Genomic DNA, 18,832 nt, shown 5'->3' on the forward strand with positions numbered 1-18,832 from the left:
ACTTTATGATTTGTTTCGTGAAATAAATATACATAAACTGTATATCCTACTGTGATGTGAAAACCTGAAGCATAACCTTAGATTGAGAATCCATCAATAGTAAAAGAGAGCAGGCACGGATGCAATGTTTAGAATTGAAAATAAATCTGACCTGTTGTGTAGAAAAACAATACCAGACATATGATTATTCAAGCTCAGTATTTTTATATGGAAAGAAACACATCGAAAGGAGATCTTTGAATCTTTTCCGTTGTTGCACAACTGTGATCATTTGGGGCCACATTTAACCACATGGTGTCAGTAGTGGTTTGTTACTATACCTGAGGATATATGAAAAAAAGTCAGTCAAGTTTGGAACTGAATCAGAGCTAAAGGTTTAATGATTCATGTAGAACGATAAAAGAAATGAACACAAAAACACATTGTTGATAAAAAATGAGGCTCAACTGTCACTTTAATTACAGGTAAACTTGAGCTGAAAAGATGATTTGACAGAAAAGGATCAGCAATTATAATACAGTCATCGATTTTGGTCCAACAGAGCAATTCGAAGAAGTCACATTAAGTGAATTGTGATGAGCATTTTCATTATTATCTGACATTTGATTAATGTTTAAAGATAGAGTTATTGAAGATAGAGTTATTGGGACAATGGTCTAGACGTAACCGTCGCTAATTGCAGTGCAAATGAGCAAAATAGCTAGGAATGAAATCATTCAATATAATAATTAAAAGGTGGCAGCAAGCAGATTTGTACATTCAATTGATTTAAAAACAGATGATCTGCGTATGCATAAATCAGAATACTTTATTTATCCAGGGGGAAATTGGGGATTATGACAGTTGCTCCATATATATATATATATATATATATATATATATATACATATATATATATATATATATATATATATATATATATATATATACATATATATACTATATATATATATATATATATATATATATATATATATATATACTATCTAGATATATATCTATATATATATATATATATATATATATATATATATATCTATATATATATATATATATACATACACACAAAAGAGAAAGAAATACAAATAATGAAAATATTAATATAAACATAAGATGTTAAAGTAAGCAATACAATTAAATAAAGATGTATGTACATTTAATAATATTAGTATTTGAAAGCTCTGGGCATAGTCCAGTTTTTCATATTGTTACAGTATATTCAATATTAAAGCACACAAAAAAAAAACCTTTTAACTTCCTTTGTTAACATCACTTTGACGTGTTAAACCACAAACAGTCAGTACTCAATAGCTGTGTCAAGTGTCAACTGTGTCAGTATCAAGGACACTTCAGCAAAATGCAATAACGTAAAAACAGATTAAAGATCCCACAACATCATATCAATTACAATATTGAAAATGTCTAATTACATTTTAGCCTTCAGTACAGAATTGTGTTGTACTACTTTTTTTGGATTAAAAGCTTAACATGGTTGTATAATGTTAACCTTAGTAAGATAAGTTGTATGTTTGAAAATAAGATGATATACTATGTCCATTTCTTCATTCAGCCTAACTACGACTGCTGTAGACATCAACTGGATATTTCCTGACATGCATTTGCTTCTTCATATTAAATGTTTTTCACGATTGAACCCAAGGAAAGATAACCCCAAAAGCATAAAGGGCCTCTTTAACTTGCAAAGCAGCTAAAGAAAAAGTGCACTACAAGTCTGCAATCATTTTCTGCCGGCAACAGACTTCTAATACCGTTTTTGCATTATTCATTTCAGTTAGCTTTTACCATGCCTTCTGTAAAGAAATACTGGAAGCAGGCTCCAAATCAGAGGTGTGCTTCCCAAAAAGCAGCAGTAGTTGATCAGTAGTAGAAGTAGGTCAAAAGTGTTTCCACCACCACCACTTTTATGTAGAAACGTAGTCTCCTGTTTTCAATCCCTGAAATAGCAGGCACCCACCCACTTCCTGCTGATTCATGGTGGAGGTGTGTGTGGGCTGCGTCATAGGGAACAGAAGTATCTGTGCACGGGGAAAGCAGCGAGTCCAGCCAGAGCGATGCCCAGACTGTCTCCTACACTGGCAGCAGCCATGGCAAACTCCCTGTGTCTGTCTTCAGACTGTGGACACAACAAATAATTCAGGATGAACACACACTGGACATGTGATGTAGAATAATGAACAAGTCAGTTGTACACAGAGCAGGGCGGTATGCTGATGCATCACCAAACACTCTCTTAAAAGTCTATTTGCCAGCAGTTTAAACCTGGAAATGTTGAGTACCCAAACAGTTAGAAATGTATAGTGTAGGTCCTCAGCACATAGAAACTACCGCATGCTAACTTGCTTATGTTATATAATTGGCATAAGTTGTGTTACTTAGCATTAATTAGCATATGTAGACAAAAGCTAAGAAATGACTTGGCAGATTTGGAAAATGTTTGGATGTTTTTTGTAGGTCATTGAAGGATGTTAAATCAATTTCAGCCAACCGGGAGTACAGATATGGCCACGTTCTGGTTCAAACTGAAATTCTTGATCCTGAAAGCTCAGATATCGATACAACATCCTCAATAACCTCCAAGACCACTCCAAAATTGTCCAAATGGGCAAATATGTTTTTTTTAGCTATTGTCTGCATACAGTATGCTAAATAACGCAACTTGTGCTAATTGCCCAACATATGTAAGTTAGCATCCGGAAGTTTCTATGTGCTGGGGACCCGTACTATACATTTCTAACATAACACTTTGGGGAACTCAACATTTCCGGGTTCACAATAAGCAACTGGCAAATAAACTATAAAGGGTTTGAAGTGGAATAAAAAGACTTACCCCTAAAGTCAATGAATTATCACAATCTACATTTTGATCAATGGCGCAGCCTACCTCCTTGCTGATGAAGTAGAAGGTGTTGACGTAGGCCGCTCCGCCCAGCAGACCCTCGTAGAGGATGATGGCGAACACGGTCCAGGGATTGGGCAGGAGGTGAAAACGCACCGCCAGCAGGAGCAGCAGCGCGTTCACCACCTGGAGCACAGACAGCAGAGTCAGCAGTATGCAAACATCCACCCACAGATTAGAAGGAAAAGGATTTGTACTCTGGACTGTTGTTAATATTTTAGGAAATATTTTATTCTGTGCATATTTGTGATAACAGCTGGTGATAAAGATAGGTGTGTGGTGTTTATTACCAGGTAGGTTTACACGTACGAGGAATTTGATTTAATAAAAAATATAGTCAAATATAACAGTATTACCTTCTAAATAATAAAATATATTAATAATTCCCAAACTTAATGGTGATCACAGCGTATTTTGTGATTAACCCTACATTACAGGAAATTGCTTATGAAATAAAATAAATAAAAAAGATTTCCAACAGTCTTTAATTTAACAAAATAAAATGAACACAAAAGACGGCAATAAAAAAAGTGATAGCTATATTTGAAAGAGCAGTTTTCTACTGTTTTGTTCAGCAGGATAATCTCCTCATATCAACACCACTTAGTAGTTGAAGCATAAAAGCAATTACCCAAAGTAAAAAACTAATGGTAAAAAAAACCGATATGACGTCACATGACCAGCGCTAAGCTAAAGGCGGCTAATAGAATAGAATCGGAGGAATGAAACCCTCGTTAATGGTCACACATGCAGAGAACACAGCACACAGTGACATTTGACCTCTGCATTTAACCCATCCTAGTACTAGGAGCAGTGGGCAGCTATTGTACAGCGCCCGGGGGGGTTTACTGATATATTTCATGTAGGACATTTTAAGTATTCAAATGCTAACTAATTTCCGAGTTAATGAGTCAGTCCTGAACCACACTATCTGGGTTAGGTGAAAAAAGGGATTTTTTTTCTCCAAAAATGTATTACATCCATACCATATACCTACAGTATGTCAAATGGTACATCCAGAACAAATGTATGGTTGGTTGTAGATTAGTATTAAGCAGTATATAAAATGCAAATGTACCCAATAAGTGATTACTATCAACCAATAGCTTTGTAGCTTTTTTAATATTTGACTTTGCCCTGGGTGTTTGTCCTCCCAAATTCGTTGCCACATGTGGAAATTTAAGGAATACGGAATTTAAAAAATGTTGGCAGTTGACATTTTACAAATGTGTTCAAATTGAAATGTCATAATAATTTGAGATTTTTTTTAGTGTGCATTTCTCACCTGGAGCAAAGAGAGAGCCCACAGTTTCCTGATCTTTATGCAGCACAGGGATGATCGAGACACCAACACACCAACCTGGTACAACGTCTGGTACCTGCACACACACACACACACAATGAGAATCAGGTTGATAGCCTACACACACATAAGAGGCAAACAGTTGTCAAAAAGGAACAAATATATCACTTTTGAATCCTTCAGAAAATATAACAGTGAGGTTAACTGACCAGCGGTACTGCTCTGCATGAGACAGAAACACATTGGGGAAATACAGGAGCTCCATCTGGGAAAAGAAACGCCAACATTAGTCCGTGCTCATTATAGAGAGGTGCAGGAATCAGTTCTAAAACTCGGAAATGATTCAGCATTTTACCACATCGGGTTCCCTCGTCTTCAAGTCAACTGCTTTTGAACGTGTATAGAGTTACAGCAGATGCCTTAACAAGGTCTGTGGCTAACTCAAGCTTAAAGGTCTCCTATCATGCTATTTTTAGGCATATATTATATATACAAACATGTCTATGATGTATTTTGCTCAAAATACCAAACAGATCATGCATTTTAGACATCCCTCACATCCCTCTATTTCAGCCATGGATGTATAATAAGTGGATACAGCGTGGGAGGCGGGGTCTCTATCTTTCCTATGAGAGCTGCTCATTGGAGCAGGAAGACAAAATGGCCCAACTTTTGAGAGAGCGAAACGTCACAGATTACCCATCATGCCTAGCTGTCAGAGCAGAAGAACCCGTATGTGCGCTCACAGAGCCTGCTCCCCTTAAGCCCCGCCCCCCCACTCTCAGCCATGCTCTCAGCTCAGTAGAATGAATGGAGACAGAAAACAAATCTAGATTCGGCTTTTAGTGCATTTTAGAACTTTAAGGACCTAATGATTATAATAAGGGCTATAAAATAGTTCATACTGGGTACTTTGTTTAGTTTTAAAACAATTATCCGCTGATTTACAGACGTTTCTTTCCCCATGTTAGTCAATGGGGAAAAGTCTTTCCGGGCCCAATGATGTCACGGACTGATACGGAAAGTGTAGTACCGCCGTTTGGACGCAACGAATATTTTCATCAGAGTCCGGCGCACTTCCTGGGGGCTTGATTTCAGCCCTGTTAGAGAACTGTAGGTTCGGGGTCCTTAACTTGAAAAAAAGAAAAAAGAGGAGGGGGAGCAAATGCCTGCTCAGAATTCTACGAGATACTCAGCTAAATGCTGCCGTGATTAAACACTAACATGTTCCAAACCACATCAAGGATTATTTCTGAAACAGTATGGAGCTCAAAGGCTTTTTCTCTTGCGGGTTTACCACAAGGTGAGTTCCTTTTTATATTTCCTGCTTCTTTACACATACTCTCTCCAGTACAGCGTTAGCTCTGAGTGTTAGCGATGCTTGCTAATGTAAACAAAGACCATATTACGTCCAAAACATGTCAGGCATTGTTTCTGATAGGGCCGTGGGTGTGAAGCCAGTCCACATTTCCGATATTCCGTTGTACCCCCGTTTTTAGAGATTTAGGTACGGAGGAAAAGAGTGAGGGTTTTGTTTTCTGACACTTTGTGAGTTCCCTGACACACACATATTTATGTATACAAGACATACAAAAGTACATTTTGCATGATAGGTCCCCTTTAAGATATGCTAATGTTTTATCTTAGACAAAAACATAGTCTAATTGGTGTTGCACGGTGTACCGATACTTGAAGGGTACCGCGATACCCTGCCGTTAAAAATGTTACGATTCCTCCGTTTCATTAGTATCGGTACTTTAAAAATGACGGGGAAAAGTACTCCGGTGAGAAAGCGCCGTTTTAATAAGAGCCGTGTGTGTTCAGCGCTCTGCTTCCACTCCCTGCACTGCAGCTGTGCCTGCTCTGCAGCCCCTCCCCTCTCAAGCACGCTCTAAGTGCCTCCCCTCTCTCGTGCACGCGCTAGCTGCCAGAGCATGTGAGAAAGCGAGAAGCATGGCTGCAAGTGGGAGTGCAACTGCTGCTGCGCCTCGGCTTGTTGACAAAAAAGACGCCAGTAGCGAAAAACAAAAAACTTGTTTATAGATGATGCTTAATTGTATTCAATACAAACTCTTGTCATGTATTTTATTTATTGTTCTCATTGTTTAAAAGTTTGTGTTATGGTTATGGTGTGAAATAAAGCACAATAATTACATTTAAGACTGTTTCCCTATTTTTAAGAAAATAATCGGAATCGCAATTCTTGACTTGGTATCGGTATCGAAACCAAAATGTTGGTATCGTGACAACACTAGTCTAAATACCCCACTGAGGCTTCTTTTTGCCATTGGTTATATATATAGCCATTACAGTTTTGTTGAGCGAGCCCTTCTGATGTTAACATTCATGTCGGCAGAGAAAAACAAGTGATCACTGCACCACTCTATTAGCTATATTTTCAAAAGTTGAAATGTCATGAACCATCAATTCATACCATCGTTCAGACTACAGCACACTAATGTTGGATTTGGCCCAACAACTCAAACTTACCAAGCCCTGGTTTATGAAATACTCAGCGAAGTAGACCAGTCCCAGCGGGAACACAAACCTCATCAGGCCCTGCTCACAGGAACAAGAGATGTTAGGGCTGATCAGAAAGATACACATATTTAAAATGAAGGGAAGAGTGTGCTTACTCTGATGACATGAAGTTTTTCTTTAGGGGTGAGCGGTCCGCTGCTCCTGTTCCCTGTTACATTGAGGGGGACGAAAGCATGAACCAATAACATGATTCATTCATTGTGAAAAGCCTCTTTAAATCTGCCTGTGTTGTCAAATAAGCGAGAAACAGCATGGTCTCAGCAACTCAGGCTGCCCATATTAGGGCTGTATGATTTTGAAAAAAGCATAACTTGCAAATATTTGGACTGATATTCCAATTGCAATATGATTTGCAATAATTGAGGGAAGGAGCATCATTTAGAAAAGAAAATTAAAATGATCATTGTGTGGATCTGTACCAAATGAGGATCGTAGCGTGAGAATGCCGTTTGTAGACCATGACTTCTCTGCAGCAGCACAATCATTCATATAAAATCATATTAAAGATCTTTGCCCTTTACTAAAACATTGTGCTTACTGGGATTTAGATATTGCACGGGTTTGAATTGTGATTACGATAAGATTTGGATTAATTATGCAGCACTTGCACATAAAGTGGTTATACATGAATTAAAACTGACAAGAAAAAGCTAATTCTATCCCCTCAAGAGAAGGGAACTATTAGATCTGTTTTATTATATTTCAGTCATTTGCATCAGGTGAAGTGGAACCAAAGGAAGTGATACTATTTGCCTCTGGATGGCTTGACCCCACCACATCTTTCTGAGCTGCTACACCCTTACACGCACAACCGCCCTCTCAGGTCAGCTGATCAACTGCTCCTGAACGTGCCCAGAACCAGGTCTAAGCTCAGAGGGGGCCGTGGCTCCCACACTGTGGAACCATCTCTCCCTGCATATCAGACACACTGCCTGTTTTTAAATCGCTTCTTAAAACCCACCTCTTCTCCTTAGCGTATTGACATATTTTAGAGTGTTGCTTTTATTGCTTTTAAATTGTCTATTGCTTTTACTTATACTTGTTTTATGGTGTGTGAGCTGTGCTGTGTTATGTTTTTGTTTATTTGACTGTACAGCACTTTGGTCTGGAGGTTTAAAGTGCTCTATAAATAAAGCTGTATTGTATGTCAGCTACATGTGTCAATAAGAACATATTATATTATATTTGGGTTATCATCTCAAAAGGTCTTAATATGTCAATGATGTGTTAGCATGTGTTTCCGCTACTCCAAACATAATCTCAATCTGCAGGTTTAGGCCTTGTGCATCCCTTCAAAAAAGAATATGATGTCATTAGAGGACAATAGTGTCCATTTAAATTGTATATTAACATTATTTTATTCTTTCTCTTTAGATAGTTTGCTTTGGTAAATATGTATAAATATGTGTTATTATTTGTTGTATAGTTGATGCCAAGCAGAACTTGTATTGTTATTTAGTCTGGGATCTATCAGATTTGTTTCAAAACTCCCACTCGTTGCTTTAAAACACCATATCAGTGTAATTTTCCCTTTTCCATTAGTTCTATCTTTTACAAAGTAGTTCAATATTCTTGTTTGCCATCTAATTGTGTAGCCAAGCTGAGCACTCAGAATGGAAGTTGGGTGAAACTGCTATCTTTGCAGTATCAAAAGAAGTTATTAACACATTGAGTTCAAAGTGCAAATATTAGCTTTCTCTGCAACACAGAGCGGATAACATCCAACATATCTCCGTTTCCCCGCACAAATCCACCCACGTACTTTCCTTATCACTGAAACCACTCCCTCCACACTGAGATAAACTGACACCAATGACTTCATCTGATCTTAAATCTCACCATGAGGCCTGGTGTTTAATGTAATCAAATCAGAGGTGTGCTTATATGAAATCCCTTTCATATCAAATGTTTAAATGTTTTCCCCACTGAAACAACATGTGCTTCCTTTATTATCTGATCAGACAACAGTAATGCACTCAAAGGCCTTCCATGCATGCAATGCACAACGGCAGATAAACTCGTTCATGTCATTTCAATCCCATCCACTTGAACCTTTTTGATTTGTCTGTGACATGTACCTGGGGTTGACTCTCCCTGCTCCTCTTCCTCTGAGTCATCCATCAGCTGCTGCCTCTCCTCTGACACCACCGCAGCATACTGCTTCTCTCTCCACTGAGGGAGAGTAGGTGGAGGAGCCAGCAGGAAGAAGTAGCTGGTGGGGGGGAAAGCAAAAGTACAAATATTTTCATTTGAACGTTGAGAAGAACTGAGGTGATTCTGCTTTTTGGAGTTTTGACTTTCCTGTAGTGTGTTTATTGTGTTTATGTGCATTTAAATGGTGTGCAAAGGTTAGCATCCCTGTGTTCCCTCCAGAAGGACATCTCTCCCACAAACAAACAAATCATTATTTTCTCATCATTATCTACCCAAGATCTTCCTCTGGTCAGTTGTTTGTAAAAAGGAAAATATATTTAAATAGTGTAATCAAATATTAGGTAACGAGGTAAAAAATGAAGGACTTTTTTACTACCTCATCATCAATCAAGTGTTTATCGTGAAAATAATTGTTGTTTTGATGTTCTTGATAACTCTCTTTTCTTATTTACTCATTTTACCTTCCGTCAATCAATATGAAACTATTCTAAATACATCCACTGAGATTCAAAGTTATAAAACAAACCATGAAAAGTGAAATAACGACCCTGCACTTTCCTTCAGCTGTATGAAGCAGCATATCATCTGTAAAGAATGTCAGCCTGTTATTGTGCAAATGCGTCATAATGTCTTATCAGCTCTGGAACTCCACACTCACCTGATCAACATAGCGAACGGGACCACCAGCATGATTTGGAGCGTGACCTGGGGAGACAGGCCCACCTGGGTGAGTCCTGAGTACAGGAAGGCTCCAGCGACACCAGCTCCCCCGGTGCCTGAGCCCCAGGCGCCCAGCACATCCCTACCCGGGGGGGGGGGGATCACAAGGACTCCATTGGACTTTTGGATTGGATATTGGAATATTGCAGAAAATAGTATCTGTGGCAAACACACGTTTATGATACTCAACCACAGCCTTTATTTCCCGCCTCTAACCAAAACCCATTTCATTTGAGAGCAGCGAAACAGAATTGCTGACTCATCTCCTGTTTAACAGACTCATACCTGCACCACTCTATAGACAGACCATCAGAAGCTATGGTGTGACATCATTGCTGACAATCGCCTGGTCATTTCCCACTGCTTTAGGTTTGTGACAAAGAGCTATTTAAATACTCTTTCATGAGTTAGCACTAGCTTGAGTCACATCATTGTTGCACGGCATTGAGAGGAGAGCGTTGTTTGGAAGGTGCTTCCTTCTAGGTTCCTCTGAGTAAGCTCTAACATCAGCGATTTCAGAGTGAAGCGCAAAACTAGACCTGCCCTCACCGTGTTGTGAGGTCACAGTGAACTTTGACCACACAAGTGTAATCAGTTCATCCTTGGTTAGAGGAAGCGTTTACCTGCTGAAGTACACAGTGAGGGAGAGGAAGGACAGTTCTCCCAGTCCGGCGCTGATACTGGCAAAGATCACTCCTGGAACACACAGGAGGGAGGCACAGAGCCGCCTTATGAAATGAGCTTAAAGTGAATAGTGGTATGTGTGGTTGATAGATCTAACCATGTTTCTTCCTCTAGCATTTACCCCACAACGCCTCTCTGTAACCTGCACTGAACTGCTCGATGTGCAACTGACAATTTGACCCTTTAGTGGACAATAAAGTTGTGTTCTTATATCATTTCAATAGAAATGTCACCAGTACAGTTAATAAGCTTTAATCATGATTATTCAAGACTTGTAGCCAGAATGATTCAAGTATTTCCTCTGTCTCCCAAACATGTGACATTATTGACCCTTGTGAGGAACTGCAAACATGAATTATGGATTAATGACATGTATTAGTAAAATAGTCATTTTTAAAAAGAACATTCTCACACACTACAATTGATATAAATAGAGCTGTGGAAAAGAGACCCGTGCTAAATTATTCGTTTCTCTGGTTTTTACTATTTAAAGATATGTTTGAGTAAAATAATTGTTTTAGATTTATTCCGAAAAGCACTGATAAAATAGCAAGTCAAAAATAAGAATATTGTCAATTGGAGTATGTATTTGGATAAAGTAAAAAATGGTTAAAAGAATAAAAGATGACGTGGTTTTATACTTGTAATAATGCAAAAAAAACTAGGTTCATTCTTATTCAATACTTCTTTTAACCACAAAATATGTATAAAGTATACGTTTTTAATGTATTTTAATGTGTATATATAGTAAAAGAAAGTTATTACCTCAAAGATGAGTCAACAAAGACCATAAGGGTTGGACTATAGAGGACTGGAATAAGGCCATGTGCTCTGATGAGTCACATTTGTAGCTTTTCACAAGTCTTCTAATGGTTTACCAGAGACCTGGAGAGGCAACATGTTTCACGCCCAGTGATACAGTCTGTTGAGAATTGGTGATGAGGCTTCAGCAAGGCTTGAATAAGGCAGATTAGTGAAAGACATATGAACCAAGCCACATACAAGATGAACCACCTTTTGCTATGCCAAGCTCCCAACACTCAGAGGTTTGTCAACAGACAGGTCAGTCGAGGCGCCGTGTATGGAGGAGCAGCAGATCATGGTTTGCCTAATCCCCAAAGCGCCATTTACAAACCTCAGGATACCCAGTTATCAAGATAAACATCGATGGTCATGAACTGTTGTCTACATGTTTAAAATCAGCTAGAGGATGGTGACACTAATGAAAGCTGTTACTGCCAATCAGGGTTATTGCACCAAATATTCATTATTGAACTCTTCCTTAGTTAAAATATCAGTATTGTGGTGTTATTTATATATATATATAAAGTAATATGAACTTGTTTTTGCCAGATTGTGCCTTTTCTTAGAGATACAGAGGTGAAATGGAGAGATAGAGGGGATGACATTGCCTGATGGGTTCAGGAGCCATCTGGCAGCCTGATTATTGTTCTTTTGAGCAGTTTTCATTTGAAAGCAAATATTTGATTTGGAACTATATAATAATAATAATAATAATAATAATAATAATAATAATAAAAGAAATAAGGCAGTTCAATCAAATATTTCCTCCACATCATGTTCTGTAACTCAACACTCATTTAGATTCATTTGCCTCCTTCTCTTAAACGTCTTTGCTACAGACACACTTAGTTATTATCAGGCACTCCGATCCATATTTCATGATAAAACCATGAAAGCATCACATTTCAGTGGAATCGTCGCAGCAGCATCCGTTCAGATAAGATTAGCTGAAACCAAGCTGACTCTTTCTGACACTCCGTTATCAGATGTTCCACTACACACAACGATAAGAGCTGTGACTCAAAATAATAAGAACAGAATTTACCCAGAATGCTCATCCACATCGCTGAGGAGAAGGACACCAGGAGGAAACTTGTGGCTGCCATCAGGGCGCAGAACAACACCCGGAAACTACAGAAACAGGAATGAGGCAGTAAATCCACCACTACTAATGTATTATACAAATAAACATGCTGTTGTTTGGACAACGTGCTCCTATGAGCAGCCAATCGGATGTACAGCCAGCACAACCTGTACTAGAACGACTCCACTTTCATACGCTTCCATCAATCAAACTGAACACTTTTAAATATAAGACCACGGGGAAATGGTATGAAAGAGTTGAGTGAAACAGCAGCACGGTGCTAAATGTATCAATAAAACAGCTTAGAAGGACCCTAGCCAGGTTAGAAGGACCCCAACCATCAGCAGCCAAACCCTTTTCATCTGTGTAACTCAGGACTAATATCAGAGTACACTAATACACTGCATCAGCTGGAATATACACTACATGTTAGATTTTGTACTGCAATGTACTCATTCTTTATTTCACTTGTTATGTTTATATAGTTTAGTCTTTTATTGGACATTTTATTGTAACTGCTTATATTCATATATCTTTATATTATTCTTTTCTTTGATAGCACATTTTTACTTTAACTTGTTTTTTTATTGAAATATTTGTGTTTATGTAATCAATTTCTTGTTTTGATATCTTCCTTTTGTCTTTCAATTGCACATTCATTCTTCAATTTCTTATTTCTATATACATTTATTTGATCTTCTTGATTTAATTTATCATATTTATATAAATATTTGTATATCTTATTTTTTATTTCTTAATTTAACTTATTGTGTTTTTATTTGATCTTTTTGATTTCCTATTCTTACTTTAAATTCTTATTTCAATATAAATATTTGATTATATATTTGTTATTGATCTTTTATTTGATTTCCTTCTAAAAGCAATAAACATTGAAATGAAGTGTTGGGATATGAATTCGACATGGAACAAGTGTTGAGTTAACCAGGGTACAGGGAAATGTATCTTGAACTCAACTGAGCGACAGCACTAAAGGTCTGTGTCCAGCACTGTTCATCCTGGACTTTGACGGACAGGTACACGGACAGTGTCTTACCCATAAGGCAGTTTGTGGAGGACACAGGGAGCCGCCAGCTTGATGATGAGCGTTGGGAGGATGTCCGCTAACAGCACAGCCTGAGGAGGACAGCGTCTTTGAAATCAATTGTGTTTTTATGTCAGACTTACTATTTAATGTGTGGCGATATATACTCTATGTTTTCTATGTGTGTAACAACGGCTTCGTTTCTCTTATTGTCAGATGAGTTTCAGTACCTCTTCACTCATCTCGCTTCCTGTTTGTCTAAAAACCTCTCTTTACACATACACACACACACACACACACACACACACACACACACACACACACACACACACACACACACACACACACACACACACACACACACACACACACACACACACACACACACACACACACACACACACACACACACACACACACACACACACACACACACACACACACAACACACACACACACACACACACACACACACACACACACACACACACACACACACACACACCACACACACACACACACACACACACACACACACACACACACACACACACACACACACACACACACACACACACACCTCTTATCAATAACAGCAGCCTTGTTGTTCCACAGCTCGAATGCTTGCTGCACCGTTATGCTTTTGGGATGAATGCAAAGTGATAATGATAATAGTTCATCCTTATTGTATGTGTTGGCACAGGAGAGCTCGTGGTGTAGTGACTGTGTTTACCGCAGTAGAAACAGGGTTACAGTCGTAGGGGCTGCTGCTGTTCCCAGCCTGGACATCCACAGTCAGCGGGGCTGGAGTCTACATATAGACCAAGGGAATCATTTTGTGTTCATTAGGACATACAGCTTCAAGGCATTGGCAATAACAAGACTCAGTGCAAATAGTGAAATACTGAACTGCTCACAGGTGAGGTGGCGTTCGCTGACTCTTGCTTTTTGAGGATGTCGTGTGCGGCGCTCAGCATTACCACATAGGCAAAGTTGTTGCACAACCCGAGGAGCCTGGCAGGATAACAGAAGAAGAGTTACATCATAATAATAATAATAATGCAGGGTAAGCAGCACATTCACATGCATCAGGAACACACAGCTGAGCCACTGGTTGCTTTAAAAGAGTAACTCCTGAATGACAAAGAAAAGACCAAAATATACCGTGCTCCAGAGTACAATCAGTGTTGGAGAGGAGGGACCTATATGCAGGAGTTCATAGGGATTTAAGTAGTATTTCATACTTTTTTGCCATTAATTTAACTACAATATTATTAATTCTGCTTCATTAAAGGAAAGGAATGATGTGTCTTTTCATTTCTTTTTTAGCATTCGTTCTCTACCTGCACACCTTTCCTTTGAATCAAATCTTGTTCTTTTTTTTTAACGTAATAACAATAATGAAATAAACAGTCAAATAAATGTTAGACCTGTTCCTACTGTCTTTCAATTTAAATTTGATTTGAAAAACTCAATGAATTGGCATTTTACCGACATTTTGATATCATATTCTGTTATAATCTCATATAACATCTACATTGATCATTTGATCATTTTTCCGAAGCAGATTGCATCACTTTGACTAAGTAGCTCTTCAGTTAACCCTTAAGAAGCTTTGCTGTAGTCTACCTGTGTGAAGATATATGTATAAAGATATAAACATTTATATGTACAGATATAAAACAACAATTCCATTACATGTGTCCACAATGATGCCGAGTGCAAAGGGGGATGCAACACATTGGGGATGATGAATGTAACTAACCCTTAGATGCATAAGTGGGTCTTTTTTGACCCGGTGAGGTGGTTTTCTTGAAGTATCTTTGTAATTACATTTTTTTATCATTTCACATTCCAGCTATTCCTCAAAAAACATGTTTTGGATATCATGCCATTCAAATGTTAATTTAAAATTGTATACATTTTAAGAAATTGTAGTTTTTGTATTACTACCCCAAGCTTCCATAAGTGGGTCAAAAATGACCGGCACGCATTTTCTATGGAATTTATTTTGTAATAGTGTTTATTCCGTTAGACTTTCAACTTTTGCAAACACTCACCAGAATCCAGTCCAGTCCCGCCATTTTGAGCAGCTGCCTGTGAACACACAGACACATGACTTTAGCCACTCATACAGCATATCAGTGTATTTGCCATAGAGTCCTATTGTGAATCCAGAAATGTTGAGTAATATATATTACAGGTCCCCAGCACATAGAAACTGCCGGATGCTAACTTTCATATGTTGGGCAATTTGTACAATTTGCAATGTGGACTACAGTTCAACTTTGGGATATTTCTGGTTTGTTTTGGAGGTTATTGAGGATGCTGATTCCATTTCTGTTCCAGTTTGAACCAGAAAGTGGCAATATGTATACTCTCTGTTGGCTGATGTTTGCTGAATTGTGTGTTGATTTTAAAAGATCTAGGGGACTCTGGATCGTTGGAATTCGACATATTGCTTATTTATTTGTAAAAAAATAAAATGTCCACAGTAGAGATACTAATGTCATCTTGTCCAATGCTCGCAACACTACTACTCATGGTAGTCAAAATCAGTCCACCGAGAGTATACATATTTCCACTTTCTGGTTCAAACTGCAATGTTTGATCCTGAAAATGTCAACAATTTCAACATCCTCAATAACTTCCAAAACCACTTAAAATTCTAAATCGGCCAAGCCATTTTAAAACTATGTCTACATATGGTTGTGTCTTCCTGGTCGAATGCACTTATTGTAAGTCGCTTTGGATAAAAGCGTCAGCTAAATGCAATGTAATGTAATGTAATATGCTAATGCAACTAATACTAATTGTGCAAATTGCCCAAAATATGCAAGTTAGCATCCAGCAGTTTCTCTGTGCTGGGGACCCAGAGGCCTACTAGTACATTTCTAACACTTGAACCCACCGTTACTGTCAGAGCGCTGCGCCGGGTCTGCGTTAACGCTGGCCGCCTGCTCCATGGTACCGAACCGGAGGAGAGGTATCACACTGACGTTACCGGACGCCAGGCTACCAACAGTTAACGTTACCGGGCTAACGCTTTTAATGTTACCGTGCTAACGTTTTTACCGGGCTGACGTTGCTAATGTTCGCAGGATAAGCATCGTAGACTGCGGCTCCCGAGCTGTGACGATATGTATTTGAAAAGCGCGAGCTGGTTTCTTTTTGTAAACTTTGACGACGTCCCGTCACATGAAACGCGGTGTTTCATAAAAATAACTCCCAGTGGAAACAAAACTATCTAAAATCGTTCCTATGCAGTGACGCAGCATCGTCTACATACCGAGCTTGCAGTACATGTATTTACATGTAGTAAGACAATAATACTTTCAAAGTGAAATGGTATACAATTATACAACTTTCATAAGCAAGCCCTGCTGGCCTAGAAACTAATTTACAAACACCATTTTTCACCAACCAATTATTACATTTGGAACAACAGGAATATTCAATATAAAAGAAAATCTCTATATTATGAAAGATGGGTTGAACATGGTATTTGATTAGTTAGACAACTTGTTAATACTGATGGGCAATTACTAAAATACAATTAATTCCTTTCTAAATTTCACCTACCGGTTACACCAAAAGAATATGCAGTGGTCTTTTTGATGCTTTGCCAAGGAGTGTGCTGCAGCTTCTCAGATGTTCAGATACTGAGGTTTCAGTTGTTAGTCTTTCTAGCAGTAGGCTATATATTCCTTGGTGAAGTGGACATTACCAAGAATAAATGCTCAAACTAATATATTAGAAACTGCATTCAAACTGTAACTCTGCCCAGAGGAAGATTCTTCTGGGCTTCACTTTATGGAGACATCTATTGGAAACGAATTTGGTTCATTGGAAATATAGTGTTGCTCAATAATAAAGTTAAGGAGCGGAGGATTCTTTTACACACAACATATCCAGCAAAAAAGACACTGCAAAGATTTGGACTTGATATTGAATAGTCCTGTACATTTTGTAATCTACAAGAAGAGACTATTGGCCATTTATTTTGTGAATGCTTTTATTGTGGTATGAGGTGGAATGTTTTATTAGGAAAAAGACGGGACAAAAGGTTCAACTCCAGGACAAAGACATTCTTATGTACTTCAGGGATGATAGTATGGATTTGTTTACTTTTAAAAACAATTACAAATAATAAACCCTATTGCCCAATATATTACAAAAAGTCCCATGTCAGCAAAATGTGGCTCTTAAAAGTGTACGCATGTTCCCAGGTTATAAATAAACCAAAATAATAAAATACCCCACCAATTTATTTTTTTGAAATTCAATCAAGTCACTTATTTACAGTCGAGAATGAAAAGTAAAAAATACAAAATAGGTTGTAGTTTTAGTTAAATTAAACAATATCAACCCAGTGATTTTACTACTTGAATACCTATGAATCTACCAATCTAATAATAATAATAATAAAATGATATGTTATGATAAAGATGACTTACAATTTGTGAAAATATTATCAACAAGTAATATATCTAATAATAGAGATATATCTTTTTAGATCCCTTGGTGAAATTCACAAGTTACTCTACTACAGAATGTCAACTAAAAACCCCATCTTCACCTTTACACACACATGTATAGATGTAAATGTTGGCCATGAGGGTTGTGCAATACGTTACACGTTGACATTAGTCACGTGTTAATATGTTAATGTCTGTTAACGTGTACTATGTAAGATTTTCATCTTCTGTGGAACTGCAGTCCAGAAGACATTTCCTGAAAGGGTCAATTAAGGTTATTGTATCTAACATTAAAGTAATAATCACATCAATGCATCCATGATTGTAATTAAAAATGCAATATATCAATCTGCAGAATCCTTACTTTTTTTCTTCTGACATATCTATATTTGTATGATGGTAATATGTTGTACTTTTACTTAGGTACAATTTTGAATAAAGGCCTTTTACTGCAGAGTATTTCTACGCTGTGTTACTCATTTCTTTGTCTTACTCTGTGTGTGTTATCATACAAGATTCAAAGGTTTATTGTCATAGCATATACACAACTACAGTGTAATTATGTAATTCATAAAACACTTAAATCACAGGTTCCTCAACAGTGCAATTTACGTCATAACGTTTTTTAGATGAAAAACAACACTAAAAATAAAAATAGTGCAAACTCAAGTGTTTAGCAGTCGTATTGCCTGTGGGATGAAGCTGTCCCTGAGTCTGGTGGTTTTAGTCCGGATGCTGCATACCACCTGCCAGACGGCAGCAGACAGAACAGTTTGTGGCTGGGGTGATGGGGGTCTTTTGTAATCCTGAGGGCCTTCTTCCTGAGCCGCTGGGAGTAAAGGTCCTCCATGGAGGGCAGCTCCGTCCTGGTTTTCACCACCCTCTGTAGAGTCAGGATCCTCTCTATGGAGCACCTGTAGAAGGTCAGGATCCTCTCTATGGTGCACCTGTAGAAGGTCAGGATCCTCTCTATGGAGCACCTGTAGAAGGTCAGGATGCTCTCTATAGTGCACCTGTAGAAGGTCAGGATCCTCTCTATGGAGCACCTGTAGAAGGTCAGGATCCTCTCTATGGTGCACCTGTAGAAGGTCAGGATCCTCTCTAT

The 18,832-nt window shown here is 38.1% G+C and overlaps 1 protein-coding gene across 2 annotated transcripts; it reads right to left on the bottom strand.

Moving 5' to 3' along the window:
- Positions 1-1,017: 1,017 nt before the first annotated feature.
- cln3 (CLN3 lysosomal/endosomal transmembrane protein, battenin) lies at positions 1,018-16,461 on the bottom strand. 2 transcript variants are annotated; one of them, XM_034221546.1, is made up of 15 exons: positions 16,161-16,461; positions 15,310-15,346; positions 14,167-14,263; positions 13,983-14,060; positions 13,262-13,341; positions 12,169-12,254; positions 10,259-10,331; positions 9,574-9,717; positions 8,840-8,973; positions 6,857-6,909; positions 6,711-6,779; positions 4,430-4,485; positions 4,203-4,296; positions 2,903-3,043; positions 1,019-2,134 (listed from the first exon to the last, which is right to left on the bottom strand). In XM_034221546.1, exons 1-15 carry the CDS (start codon positions 16,213-16,215, stop codon positions 2,018-2,020), a joined length of 1,314 nt encoding a protein of 437 aa, XP_034077437.1. In that variant the 5' UTR covers positions 16,216-16,461; the 3' UTR covers positions 1,019-2,017. The 2 variants fall into 2 exon arrangements, with proteins under 2 accessions (XP_034077446.1, XP_034077437.1); XM_034221555.1 differs by lacking the exons at positions 10,259-10,331; positions 12,169-12,254 and having other exon boundaries at positions 1,018-2,134.
- Positions 16,462-18,832: the final 2,371 nt, after the last annotated feature.

This window comes from Gymnodraco acuticeps, unplaced genomic scaffold, assembly GCF_902827175.1.
Source record: "Gymnodraco acuticeps unplaced genomic scaffold, fGymAcu1.1, whole genome shotgun sequence".
Taxonomy (NCBI): domain Eukaryota; kingdom Metazoa; phylum Chordata; class Actinopteri; order Perciformes; family Bathydraconidae; genus Gymnodraco; species Gymnodraco acuticeps.